Consider the following 15,124-nt stretch of genomic DNA (forward strand, 5'->3'; position numbering starts at 1 on the left):
GCAGTAACACCTGAAGTAATCAACCACAGCTGCGATTTTCCCTCAAAGAGAAAATTCATGGGGGAAAAAATTAAGTAGCAAGGAATTAAGTAGTAATGGAATCAAATCTTTGCATCTTCCACAAAATGAGAAGGGACAAAGAGAAGGAGAGAAGAGGAAAACCAAAATTCAGAGAAAAAAGGTTGTAGAAGAAAACTGAAAATATGAAAAGTCTCTGTGCTTGGACACCCTAGCAAGGGAGAGATTTTGTAAGAATTTCACTGGCGCTGTACATATGCTCCCTCGTCTGAGAAATCACATCTTCCAAACTGATGAGATGCCACAGTCAGTATTTGCCTGCTTGCAGGGTTTCTGTATAAGAATCACAGTACTACTGACGTTTTATATTACCAATTGAACTGTAACACTTGCATTGAGTTGTTAACTCAATTTAGGGACAGAATAAATTAAAAATTCAGCTCCTTAAAGGATCTGTTACAGTACTGAATCTTTCCAATGGCTAGCTTCAAAACCTGTTTGTGCAAAAGGAACATTACGACAGCACCCAAGCAGCGTATCAATGATGTCCAACCACTGAAGCTTATTCTAAAATTTTTATGTATATTCTTACAATGAAAAGGTGGGTATGGTATTCGTGTAAGCTCCAACTCCATCTTATAACTCAGTGTGTTATAAGATCTGATACATATAGTATCAGATTCCAATATAAAATGTATAAGAACAATATTCTTTTTTGAGACATTCTGGACAACTAACAGTTGAACTGGGAAGGTTCATGCCAGATGCACTGGAAATCAGCAACAGGCTTTTGGTAGTGGAGGGGGTACACAGCCCTACAGAGCAGCGCCAAACTGGCCCAGCAGGGACTGCCAGGAGAGTCAGGAGGGGCTATCTTAGGTCAGAGAAATCAGGTGAAAAAGAGTAATAGCAGGACCAAAGATACCACCACAAACTGATGTCCATGTCCCACTGCTGGGAACATTCCTTGCATGGGGAGTGCTGTGGGGAAGGGGCTAATGGAGAGCTGGCAGAGTGCTCCTCTGGCTGGGAGGGTAGTTGGGCACATCTGGCAGGGGTCCTGCTTCAGTGTCTGAGGCCTGGACCCACCCCACGTGTGGGTTCCAAAGGAAGCTGCAGAGGGGCTGTGCTGAGTGTCAAACCTCCAGGTGGGGAGCCCACAGTGGCATGGCCCCAGCAGGGACCACAGGGCCTGCCTGGGGTCATGGCACACTCTGGTACAGGAGAAATCCAGGCTGTCAGGCCTCCTCCAGTTGCAGCAAGCTGTGCTGCGATAAAGTAATAGAAGAGGAACCAAAGAGAACTTGGCTGTTTGCTTCGCTGGGCAAGGATGGAGGTCCTTCTGAGGTTAACCCCCACAATTCGGTCTGCAGGAACAAGGGGCGGGGAATGTAATGAAGGTAAGTTTGAACAGTTTGGTATTTGGGTGTTTTGTAGGAGCCTAGGATTGAATTTCACCGAGTTTTACTGCTCTGTCTACTCCATGGCCTGGGAAGAAAGGGAGTTTATAGTGCACATATATTCAAATACAGATCTTCAGGATTTTTCCCAATACCAGAAACAGTAAAGGTTTGCTAACTGAAAATTGAACTGATTTAAATTCCCCAACAGAAAACTTCTTTTGACTCATAACAGCTAGGCATAGTGCATGGATGAAAATAAAATAATTTACAGCCATTTCAATAAAAAAGAGCACAGGTCAATATATTTAAATCTGACATCTAACATCACATTCCTAATCCATATTTAGCAGTATGAATGAAACTCTGTTAGAAGAGAGCATTCCTACTTTGGGAAGTCTTTATGCACACTTTTTACTTCATGTGAAAAGGAAAGCATTTAAATGATTTCCTGTATCAGGGGCCCAGGTATGCTGATTTTCAAAGGCATTGGATGTATCCCTTTGAAGTAAATTCTCACAAAATCCATGTTAGCCATGAAGCAGAATAACACTACCCTTGCTTTACAAGAAGTTATAAAGACAGTTCGCTGTTGTTTGTAAACAAATCTTTTAATTAAAACATATTTCACAGCTTAGAGAAAGAAAAAAGCTAGTCATAAAGCACTGATTAATCAGCAGTTGGCATCAAGCACCATTTTGTTGTCTCCAACTTAATTAAGCATACAAGGTTATATATGTAAACATATGAGTCTGCTTATTAGATTTGCTATTCTACTACACTATGTTGACTGTGCATTAGACAGTTATTAAGAAGAGTAATGCCATGCTTTTATTTAATATGAGTTCAACACCTGTTTAACTTAAAAGATTTGACATTCCCAGCTCCAAGTTTCCCTAGCAGGTTAAAACCTGTCAAACCTTCTGCCTTTCACTAAAACCTTTCAGTTTGCCTTCAGCAGCTGCAAAAATATTAATGTAATTACAGGTTAGAAATCAGGATTCTCACTCACAGGAACATTACTCTGATATTGTGAGAACAAAGTCTTGCTCAACATTAAGTTTTCATTGCTGTAAATGAGATCTCTAAAGTAAAACAGTAAATGCATGTGGGACCCTAAAGAAGTTATAAATCCATCTTATGGAAATCCAACCAAGTGAGGTTAAATATATTTTGAAATAATACATGTATCCCTAGAGTGAAAACAGAAGGTAATGTAAAGCTCTCTTTTCTTTCATTCTCCTCCCATATCCTGGTGATAGGAGCCAAGAATTGAGAGAATGGAATTCTTGAAAAAGCAACATATAAAACATTCTTAAATCAGCATATTATTTGAATATATACTTATTCAAGAGCCTTCATATTAATCTTCTATGCAAATAAGACATTTCCTGGACTTAGAAGCTAAAAAGGTCTTAAAAACTGGAAACAAATTGGTGTTTGTGCTTAAGAGCAGCATTTAGCCCTGGCAGACTCTCTTCCTCCCCTTCCCAAACCCATAATACAGTTCTCGTATCAGGTATGAAGTGAAATTACAGCTTAGTGTGGAAAATTAGGACCTGACCTTGCAAAAACAAACAGCCTCCCTTTATAACGTGGCTCAAAGACTTGCAATAAACCCTCTCCCTTAAGCAGTGCTATGTATAGCCAGGCCTGCAGAACTGCATTGATGTTGCTCAGTTAGCCACTACAAAAAATGCCAGGAAAAATGAAAAACAATCAAGAACAAACAGATTAGATCTGGAGATACTAGTCATAATGTTTTCTTCCTTCCTGTATGCTCTCTGCCTTAATGCTCCCCTCCCCATCATGTGTTTGTACTAAAAGCAGATATCCCATCTTCTCTTTCCAGCTAGCAATCTAACAGGAAAAAAAAAAGAAGATTTATTATCTCTTCACCTTCATTATAAAAGTTCACAGGCACAATGAACCCTGTGGGCATAGAGTCTTCATGAGGCTTGATATTGCTGGAGAATAATCAGTAAAACATGTCTTTTAGAAATCAAAGGAAAATCATGAAAACATCTCAGAGGGAAAAAATCCCATCAAATTATACAAAAGGATTGTATTCAGATAGTGAAAGGAGAACTGGGAAAACAGAGCACAGATCTTCTCATTACTAGAAAGAGCTATTTATTTCACAGATCTACTGCATGCAGTTTTTCTGTCTAATCGATTAGGTGCATGTTTAATGGAGTAAGCAGCTCGTTATTATAACTCCTGTGTTATAATTCTATAACTATACATAATATATAATATATATAATCTATAATCTATAATGTATAATATATATATATAAATTATATAATTAGTCATAATTATAGTTTTACTATAGTCGTAGTTATAACTCCTGTGATGTATCTTTTGATTCTGGAAAATCATACATGTATTGTACATAGAAGAACTCTGCACCCTGCAACTGTAAAGGTTTCCCAAATGGCCACCTGAGCAGCAGAGTTCTTTGTGGTCTATTGGACTTCTTACCACAACAGGTAGACAGAAAACACATCAATAAGAACACGGAGTTGGCCTAGCAGGATACACACACTGCTCCCAGAATGGACCTGTGTTTGTTGAAAAACTTTTGAGCTCACATCCAATTCACCTTGTTTGAAATTTATGACTATATTTACGTATAATCTTTCATCTTCATGAACCACAAAGATCAGCAAGTTTCAAGTAAACTCAGCTGGTGAAATGTTGTCCATGTTGTATTTCCAGTGTTAGTCAAGAATTCCTGAAGGAATTACACATGGTCAACTTTGTGTTGCCTTCCTTGGTCCCTCTGTCTGCTCTGGTTGCTAGCACCAGGGAGCCAGCAAGCAGCACCAAACAGCTGCCTTTGAGAAACTACAAATTACTGCTGAAAATGTGGTGCAATGAAAACAGACAGGCTAAAGACATTTATGAGCTGACAGCAGCAGTAAAATGACAAAGGTCCTAAAGACAACCATTTTTTTGTATTTCTTTTTAGTAGACACTCAAAAGAATAAAACATGTTTTAAGCTCTTGAAATGGGATGAGCCTTTTCAATTACTCTAGGAACTACAGAAATTCAGTAAGTACTGTGAATTGCCTTCCCCAGCAGACCAAGGATCTTTCTTGTCTTGAGTACAGATCTATGTAAGGCAGGAACAACGGTCTAAGTATCTTACAACAGCTATTTGCAACTAAACAACAAAGGTATTGAAATAGATGGATAAAGACAATCTTACTTGAGCCACAAAGCATTGAGATACAGCTCAGAAGAGATTATGTCAACACTCATTGGGAAAAACTCTTTTCAGGATAATGAGAATGAACAGGTTCAAAATGCTAAATATAACTCCAGGGTTTTTTTCCCGGCATGAGGAATTGGAGCTGGAATCAACTTGTCCCTCCTGATGGGAAACAGACTGTTCTCAGGTAGACACGGTAACTGCAGGTTCCTCCCTGCCTTGCACATTGGATTGACACCTCCTCCCCCCACAAAAAGGATGAAAAACACCGCAGTGATCACAATGACCAGTCACCACCGTGATTATACACTCAAGTTAAATGCAATTGGTATACTGAGATATAGGCAAAACCAAAATATTCCTTCCATTCATCACTACATTACTTGAACCTTATAGTATCTACCGTTAAGTACTATGAAGAATATCACAGAGGAATTCAGAGTAAAAGCCCTCAGTATGAAAAATAAAGTCACAGGTGAGGAAATTAATATTCTCTCACCTACACGATCCCATTGTTTCTTGAAAGCATTTAGAGCCAATTCCTGAGGAGAGAAAGGCATTTCAAAATATGTAAATCCACTTAGCAGAAATAAATATGGATATTAACTTTGTTTCTTTTATCCAGATGAAAGGCAATCCAAAGGGCCTTAAAGTGCCAAGGCGCAGGAAACAGCAAATCTCACCAGCTGCGCTGCTGAATAACCAGTTTACCTTTGTTACCTAGACGAGAAAGGGCAGCATTTTAGCCACAAAGGCACATCTTAGGAAGGTTGGAGAAATAAAGAAAAACATTCCAAGCTGAAGATACAGATAAATTCAAATAAGAGACAGCCTGTCCTCACTGCAACATTAATTCAAGCATTGCCTCAGCCTAGGCACACAGACAAGTCTTTTGCTTAAATCACACACTACTTTTAACTCTGAGCTTGCTGTCCCAGCAGTACACCTCAGAGGCCAGTGATTATTTCCCTGCCAATGTAGCAAGGCCACTGCTGCTGGACTGCAGCTCATCAGTAAGAACATAAAAAAAAAGGAGAAAAATACACAACCCAAAATAAAGGGCTGCACTGAGTCAGACTAGAGTCTGACTGACATCTACCCAGTTCTCCTGTCTCTTAGCCCTGGCTGAGATAATGCTGTTACAACAGTGCAGGCAGGCATGGAGGGAGCAGTGCTTCTCCAGAACATTCCCTCAGCTGCCAGCAACAGCAGCTTGGGGATTTCCCGAGCCAGCGGTGCTGGTTTTGCACTTAATAATCCTCTGTGGATTTTTTCATCAGTGCAACAAAGCAAACTGAGTAAGCCTTAAGCGGAAAGATAACATAAGGAACTCCAAAAGCCACAAGAAGGAGTAAAGGTAAAGGACTCGCAGGCAGAGTTAGAAATTCAAGTGTCCCTGGCAGGAAGAAAAAATAAAACCATCACACAAAACTCTGGTCCAAGTTTTACATCATCCACTACCCTTCGAGAATCAAGAATTTCTCAAGAGTCCTCTTTTTCAGTTCATTTACGGGTTCAATCACAAAGTAAGAATCCTAGAGGCAGAGCTATTACTCAGAAGTTCAAGTATATCAGTTAGGAGAAGAATATGGATTCTCCTACGCTGGTGAGAGCCCAAATAATGTTTTTCATTAAAATATTTCTAGAGAATAATTATTTTGCAAACTAAAATATTTTAGGTGATCTTAACTTAGCTGGCAAGTCATTATGCTTTGGCTGGACTATTTACCATTCTGACAAGATGTGAAAGAAAATGAAAACCTTTTCTTCTCTGTAGATCTGTTTTTCAGACGTACAGAGCTTAGCAGAACACAGCAGTGATTTGATACAGCCTTGCTAAACTGAAGCTATAAACACATAACATGGCACAGCTCTTCAAATTTCAGAAGCTTACTTGTTTTCTTCTGAGCTTTATGCTTCTCAGGAAGCAGAACAGGAAGTAAGTGTTTTTAAGTATTTTTTTAATTTATTTTTTCTAGACACTCTTAACAGCACAGGGTATAAGAAAAGATTAGGAATCACAAACCCAGTCCTGACTATCTATCTGTAAGAGCCCACCAGAAATGTGGGTGTCATGAAGCTCCTACCCATCTGCTGAATTTGTGTGCTGCTCTCTTCCCTGTATCACAGGACTGACTATTACATCCTAACAAACCTTCAGACATGGTCTCTCTAGCTTTGGGAAGAGGAGAGCAGCCATCCTTTCACTGCTTTCTAAAATTTCTTGACTGAAGAGATTGTGTTAATAGTGTCGCAAGGTAGAGCTGAAAAAAAAAAGGTTGTACCATCATCAGAGAGCAATTTTACTATCTCCTCTTACCCACCACTGATTTTCAAAGCTACCATAATTTGTATTGACAGGATTCCTGCCAACTCAAGACAGTATTAGTTAATGATAAGAATTTCCCTCTGGTTCTTCCAGAAAAAGATACTGGCAACAATAAAACCACTTCTGCTAGCTACATTCATAATTGCAGAGTGACTTCAGTAAGTAAATTAACATTTAAAAAATTATAAGTTAAAGAACAAAAATTTCTCCAATATACTGACCACCAAATACTGGATGGCTTGACATCTGCACCAGATGGTTATTTTTACTCTTTATCACATCACAGTGGATTTCAAGATTCTGCCATTGACTAATTCTTAATAACTCCAGAGTAAAATTAAAATTATTTTTTGATTCTGGCCCAAAGTATTTACAGCTATCACTATTTGATTTACAGCACCTTTTGAGTATTGAATTTTTAGCAGTATTGATGCAGTGCAAACTGATAAGTGCAGTACAAACTCTAGTTCTCCACAATCTAGTAAAGCAACTGCTCCTTAAATGCATTAATTAGAAGTTCTTACTTTCTGCCAAACCGAGCTCACACTGTCAGTCTCGCTGGTTTCAGTAGGACAATCTATTGAGCGAGGTTACTCACACAAGAAGGAATACGCAGGTCTAGACCCTTCCATCCTGATTTATAAGTAAGAAGCACATGAGTCTAAGCAGGAATTCAACACTTACGCTTCCACAGTTGTTCTTACAGTCTGTTCCTCACCATCTTCATCTGAGCTGCTGCATGTTGCATCAGAGTCCAGGTCCTTCTCCACATGACACAGCAGCCCTCCAGTAGAAAGTGCAAAGCCACGGATTTCGCCTGGTGCAGTGCTAACTCCGTTCTGTATGTCCACACTCGAACTTCTCTCCACAGTAGCTGTGCTGTTTTCTGGCCAACCTTCAGTGCATCTGAGGGAGCAATTGCTCAAAAATCTGGTTGGCTCATGGAAAACCTTCATTCTCTGAAGCTGATGTTTCACAAAGCATTTCAGCTGCTGATCACAGTGTTTGATAACATGCTTTGCCAGGAGCATTTGTAAACGCTTCTGAGTTCTTTTGGCGCGACTGATTTCCATTTGTTGCTTAGTGACACACTGGAGTAAGCGAGCATACATGTCCTCCTGGGTGCAGCTCAAAATCCCTTCTGAAGGCCCGTGAAGAATTTGGTGTAATAAATCCCCTTGTATTGTTTCAGTGCAGACTTCCAAAGCCCTCCCCAAAACCCCATTCTTCTTGTACCATTTACCATTTAAAAGTTGCATTTCTTCTGCATTACTGGATTCTGTTACACTTGAACATGAAAGTCTCTGCATTCCTGCCAAGTTTGGAGATGCGGTCTCTGACAACGTTGCCCCTTTGACCTGTTGCTCAGGTTCTGAATGACTAATCTGACCAAATAATGTGTCAGCACCATTATGTAATGACTTTCTCATCTTGGAGCAGCCGGGCTCTCCTCCTTTCGTTCGCTTACCAGTTTTGTTGCTAAACGCAGAATTTGTACTCATTAGCAAGACAGACTGATAGCACTTGGAGGATGGTGGTGAACCAAAATGCTGCACACTGAAGATATCATTCCTGAGGTTGGGCTCAGCAGTGGGGAACCCCAGGACTGAGCAAGTAATCTGTGCGATGGAGTCCTCTTTTATCTTCTCTTCCACTGCTCTGGAATTTTCCATGCACAAAGCTGTATCAGACTCCATAGCTCTAGAGGACAAAGAAGGTGACAAGAGGATACCATGACCTTTTGTTGCTGTCTCTCTGAGGGCTGGTGTCATTATAGCTACGGTAGGTAGTTTACAGCAAACCTGAAAATAACACGGGCCATGTAAATTTTCTCATTTTCATAACACAGTACAAATACAACAACTCTGTTAGACATTTCATTCTTTCAACATTTCAACATTACTCAAATATTCTATAAAAAAGGACATTATCTAAAAATCACAGCCTATCCTCCCTCCCAAGTCAAACAAGAACCCTCTCTCTGGCTTTTTTTCGTTATTTCATTCAGAGGCTATTCCTTGTGCAATGAAATCCTTTACCTCTCAGGGGAGTAACTACTCATACCTCATCTCATTTTTGATCTTAACAGTCTGAGAAATAAGACCAAAGAAAGTTCAGGACTGTCATCTAACCTTGCCCAAACTGAAAAACGTGACCATGAGCAATGTGACTGGCACTATTGGGAGAAACATATTTATTGTAAATCTATATAAAGCAAACATTTGATTAATTATTATATATTCTTATAAATACATATTAGAAACCAATCAACAAGGCTAATAGCTTCAAAATAGAAAACTCTAAGTTCTAAAGTTTTCCTAGCAAAAAAAAAATTCTTTCCTGTGCCTTTGTATCCCATTCTTTTTTCGTCAACATTGTCTGCATCATACATACAGAATATTTTTCATAACAATTTGAGAAAAGACAGTTCTCCTTGACAAATCCTTTTGCTTGTGGCTTGCCAATTAACAAAGGGTTCCCAGACTTTGGGATCAAAAGACCAGTGTGTCACCCTTCATCCCTTCCTGTCAACAGCTCGGCTGCCAAGTCATACTGTATCTATTCCACAGCCTACCATGCAGGAATCACTTGCACAGTACTTACAGCTTTGTTTAGGACATGGTTAAATAAACCAAATGAATTATTTAATTGAACATGGCCTGCAGAAGCCTGAAAGGTAAGTTCAGTTCTTCATTACGAAACAGTAAAAGAGCAGTAGAAAAATTGAGTGTAGCACAGTAATGCCACAGTAAATTCTGTTGAAGCATGATACTAGTTGAGCAGTACTTCCACTGCCCTCCTTTTCATGTCTCCAGTTTCCTTGATCTCCAAAGCAACTGCCTAGCTCAGCAATTTTCAAGACACAGATCCCATAAGGGGTCAATGATTCCGGAGCTGCCACATATGGATCTTAAGAAAAGATCTGTCTGAAGCCTTAGCTTGTGTATAATTACAGGTTTTCTACACCGAAGGCGCAAACATTAAAGTGACATGTGGAAACCTAGGGAGATGAGAAATACCAGTTGGGATACTTGCTCCTTAACCCTCAAAACATGAAGCAAAACACAGCCAAAGGCTCCAGTACTCCAGCCTTACCACTCTCTGTATGCTTTATTCAGCTTTCATTGCTCCATGTGTACTTCAACCATGAGGTTTTCATCTCTGTACATCACCTACCTAGCATCACTGGGGCCAGGTCTGGTAGTCCTACTGCTAATCCTAAATGATGCCGTTAAAAGCCCCAGGATCTTAACCTTTATAAATAACCCAATAACTTCAGCCTACAAAGGAGGTCAGCACAAAGTCCTCCCAGTGGACAGCTGTTCAGGAAAAACCCCGTTGGATCAGACAAGAAAATGCACTGATGAGAACTGGAGCCCCAAATCCTAAAGGCTCTGGTGACTTGGCAATGCTCTCAGCACCTGGCTGACTCATGTCTTTCCTCTTGAAAAAGACAGCAGGCCTGAGAATTTGTAAATCCAAAGGAGTATGGATTCAGACACCAAATGCCTCCCTACGCTTAACATACAGCAAATAACTATAGCAAGTCAGAGCAATTTTGCATGGCTAAAACGTAAGGGCAAGAGAACTGAACAGTTCCTCTGTAGGGTTTATGTAAACTCAGCAGTCCCTGTGTTTGACCTCTCCCTGGGAATTCCAAGAAGCTCTCCCAGAAAAACACCATCAGCCTGGTAGATACATGCACCCAGCAATAATGTTTGTAACTGTTCTACTTTACTATCTACCTCCCCTAGTCCTAGTGCTTTAACAGGCACAGGTTGCAACTCCTGAAAGCCAGGAAACATCCACACACAGTGGAGCTGCTGTTCAAGCAAAAAAGTGATTTGGAGATGTGGATCACATACCTGTATGAAGACACAGGTTATTCAAAGCACTGGCAGCACAAAACTTTAATAGTGCTGTGTTTTAACTTGATCAGATTCCCTCAAATACCACATACGCTTTTGGTACAGTTTCAGATTTCCAAAATTGCAATGAATACCATTAGCAAATTATTAATTTGTATTTTTTTTTCAGTCTGGGGGACTTCTTTTTAACTCTTTTAGGGGAAAGTGGGGAAGAAATAAAAGTACCTTCATGTGGAAACAAACACTGAACTAAACAGCATTGACAAACCACTAATTTGGAGTGCCTGACAGAGCATGCTTAAAGTACGATATAGCTAAAAACTAAGTAAAATGCTTTTGAAGAGGGAAATCACTCAACTAACCCCTTACCCAGCAACTTGCAAATTTCACACAATGCTTCTTCCCTGAAGACAGTCATGTGAGACATCCAGGTGTGCTCATCTCATTACAGTGATATCAGAAAGACTATATAAAAGCTGGTACTGTGACAGTCTCCAGCCCTTGGTATTTCTCCAAGAAGGATCACACACACGCAAAAATCATAGGTACAGGAGCAAAACAAAGTTTCAGCTGTGAAAAACTTATAAACAAATTTTAGTACAAGTACTTGGCTTGACAAGAGTTGTATAATTTACATTTTGACACATTTTATTTCATTTTGACAGAAAGCTGCAAAAATAATTTCACTCCACCCATATTGGACCTGAGTTTCCACACCAAAACCTATCTTTGAGGGGGGAAAAAAAATAAAGGCAATGGGGGAGGGAAGACAAGTTCTGCAAAATGGTATACTGGAAGAGTATTTTTGTTCTGGGAAAAGCTTTTTTGTTATAGATAAACAATTGCAAGGATTTGTTTTTGCATTGTGTATTACTCGAGGTTTCAAAACCAGAACAGCTAAAATACTGCTAAACTGGCAAACAGTTTGCATTTCATCTGTTGGATAAACACTCCACTTGAAAGACTAAAAGGTATTTTAAAAAGAAAAGCTGACATTAAATAAGTACTGGGAAAGGGAAGAAACAAGTACCAGACATGCACACTACAGCAACTGATGTTTAAAGTGACTTTATGTTTATCCTTCTCAAATGCCTTAATTACCCAGGAGGATATAGCTGGGAATTGAAGTTTACCACAGCCCGACCCGCACCCTGCTCCCTTCCATCAGTGCAGCTACAGATTCCTAATCCCCCAGGAACTCCTGCTCCTCTACCTCTGCTAATTTCTGAGTCCTCCCTTGACTCTTCCGCCTTATACCCTTTTTCCACCAGGCTCATCTCAACGAAATTTGCCTAAATCCCGAAACTAGTGTCTTCATGTTGCTGATTAGCAGCACCCCATTCAAAGAAACACAACAAAACCCAGCTACGACCCAGCACACAGGGTGGCATTCCCTCCCTTCTCAGCTTTTGTTTATGGTCCTTTCACTTTTTGCCTCTTCTCCCCCTTGCATAACACTATCACTTTGGTTACACAACAGTGCAGACAATGTTCTGGGGGATTTTTGCTTGGAGGGAGGATTGCTTTGTCTTTTAGTGGATTTTTTTGTTTGTGGTATTTTAGTTTCCAATGACAATAAAACTCCACTTGCATGAGGCTCTGTAAGGCTCCTCTGTACCAGCCTTTTCTCCTTGTAAAATGAGTCATCTTTCCTCATCACAAACACCTGAAACTTTCTTCTTAATAATGAGATTCCTCGAGACCAGGAGGAGATTTTTACATTCATTATTTCTTTTTGCTTTGAAACTCAGAAGCCTACACATAACATTTCAAATTAATATGGCTGTTTACAGTTTATTCACAGTTTAACAGTGTTTCAGACAAGCCAACTTCCACTGTTTATTCCTTGCCTAGATGGCATTTCAAAAACAAAGTCCCTGACAGCAGACAGCATCTAGTGAAACACCCAAAATTAATCTCAGCAAGAATGGTTAAAAATACTGTATTTCAACCTGTTTTAAGGCCTCTTAGAGACAACCTGCAGAAGAGAGTGCAGCTACATGAGCAAACTACAACACAACTGACAAAACCTGGTTTCCTACAGCTTTGTGCTGTTTGTCCTGTAATCCCCAGCTCCTCTTGAATAGCCTTCCTGATAATCACTGGACAAAAATAAAGCGCTCTGGCAGACAGGCACTACTGCAGCACTGCCTCAGCTGAGTGCAGCAGACAGGACCTGACCCTGGCCAGCTTCTCCAAGCCTTGCCTGGTGGGAGGCATTCCTCAGGCTTAAATTACCGCCACCAATTTTCAAAAAATCTACAAGATCACAGTGATTTCTAAGAATAGCAAGAACAGCTCAATAGCATAGTCTGCATTTTCTCACCGAATACTCTGCAGCAACAACCACAAAAAAGATATTGGTCCCTCTGGGCATGTCCTGGTTAGGAGTATAAAAGAAAAAGGAAAGAAGTCCATATTTACCACACCTGGGACTAGCCTTTAAGAGAGAAAAAAAAAATCATTTCAGTAGGCAGCTTTTGTTTTCACTTCAAAAGCAGACCAGTTACTCATGATGTGCATTTAAGCATTTAAGTATTTTGATCTATTAATAGATTGGGAAAAAACCTATACACCGAACAGGATTATGTGGGGAGTCTCAACTTTCAGCAGCACTCATTGTGCAGGCACAACTATTCAGAGAAAACTGCAACTCCAGTGTTTTGTACACCCCAGAAGATATAAGCACAAATTCCTCCTGTTTGGAAAAAAAAAAGAACTACCACCAAAAAACAGCACAACATCCCCCCTGCAAAGGATCTCTCTTTGAACACTAAGAGAACTCAATTTAAGACAGACCACCCAAAGTTTCAATCAAAAAAAACATCAAAAAGGAGACACTTCAAGTGGAACTCATTAGTATTAATTTATGATAAAATCCATGACATTAATATCTTGGGATAGGTTTGTTTTCCTCCTTGTTCATATCCGTTTCTGAACAGAGAATTGATATAATTTCCAAGTTTACTACCACATCATCAACTAATTCCTGTTCAGTCTGTAACAGCCTATTGGCAAAGTAACATCTGAAGTAATTTTAATGTATGTTAAACACTTTTTGTAGTACAATAGGTGCCTCTGTAAGCAGGTTGTACATATGCCTCTAACATAAATATCTGCAACACTTTCTGATCCATTGTAAAGTCCATATCAACATTTCAGTGATATTTTTGAGTTTCAGCCTTTGAAAAGAGGGCCACAAAACCTGGTCTTACATGAGACCCACTCAGCTCTTAAGACACTAATTAAGATGATTGGAATTTAAGCTCCTCAGGACATTTCCCAAGATTTCAAACCATTGACCAATACCACAGGAGAGTCCTAAGACATACAGACTGCTTTCTGAGCTCGTACATCCACCAGGTTTTATTCAGTGTAATTTTCAGTATTTGCTTTTTATTAAAGTAAGCACAAAAAGAAAATATTTACCCTTTGACAAAAAGCATACCTTAGTAATTTGGATATTTTCTTTTAACTGGTTCACAGTGCAAATTGGAAATTGAAAATTCCCATTTTTAGTTCGGTTTCCATTGGAGAGGGGTAGGTACGGAATAACACCGCTACGTTTTGGGGGGAGGGATGCTTCAGCATTTTGTAAGCAGGACGCTTGCAAAAAGTGGATGGAAATTGACAAAATAGATAAAAGACTAGCTCAGGAGTACAGAGGAACTCTCAAGGCAGGTTGCGGGACACACCTGGATCTGAGTTGCTGCCCCGAGCCTTGCTAACTACTTTATCTTAAGTATCCGCTCTGTAAGCGGTCTGCAGTCTAGGAAGTCTCGCCCAGAGTCAGCCCGAAACCAAGAAACACGTAGCCGCAGGTGCACGTTAATTGCCAGCAAGACGTTTCGATCCAATGCTTAAAGCCCGGGAGGAACACGCAGGGAGGGCGCGGAGCGACCCCGCCCCCTGCACGCGCGCGAGCCCCGCCCCCGCCTCAGAGCTGCCGGCCCCGCCCAGCCGCGCGCACGGACCGTTACCTCCGCCCCGCCCCCACCCCGCGCATGCGCACTCGCCACTCCCGCCGCGGGAACCAACCGCCTCCCGGCCCCTCCGTGCCCCAGCCGCCTCACGGCGCCCCGTCGCGCCGCGCCCCGCGCTTGCCTCCGCGTCCGGCGGGTTCTCCGCAGCGGCGCCGCCGCCGCCCTCGGCTAGCGCGGTACAGCGCCCGGTGCGGCTCGCACTGCCGCTCTTGAAGAGTCCGCGCCCAGCTAAAGCGCAGCGCGGCGGGGCGGAGCCTCTCCCGCTCCTCAGGGGGAGGAGCACGGCCAATCCGGGGCGCCGGGGGGC

At 41.0% G+C, this 15,124-nt stretch overlaps 1 protein-coding gene across 1 annotated transcript in view; it reads right to left on the minus strand.

Moving 5' to 3' along the window:
* The window catches only part of KANSL1L (KAT8 regulatory NSL complex subunit 1 like), a 62,323-nt gene extending 47,215 nt beyond the window's left edge, over positions 1-15,108 (minus strand). Inside the window, exons 1-2 of the mRNA XM_085065691.1 lie at positions 14,939-15,108; positions 7,650-8,767 (exon numbers count right to left, since the gene is read on the minus strand). Coding sequence (XP_084921817.1) covers positions 7,650-8,737 — 1,088 coding nt within the window. The 5' untranslated portion in view covers positions 8,738-8,767; positions 14,939-15,108. The remainder of the gene's footprint in view (positions 1-7,649; positions 8,768-14,938) is intronic.
* Between the last annotated feature and the right edge of the window lie 16 nt (positions 15,109-15,124).

The sequence above is a fragment of the Lichenostomus cassidix genome, chromosome 7 (assembly GCF_008360975.1).
Source record: "Lichenostomus cassidix isolate B80296 chromosome 7, HeHo_3.0, whole genome shotgun sequence".
Classification (NCBI taxonomy): Eukaryota; Metazoa; Chordata; class Aves; order Passeriformes; family Meliphagidae; genus Lichenostomus; species Lichenostomus cassidix.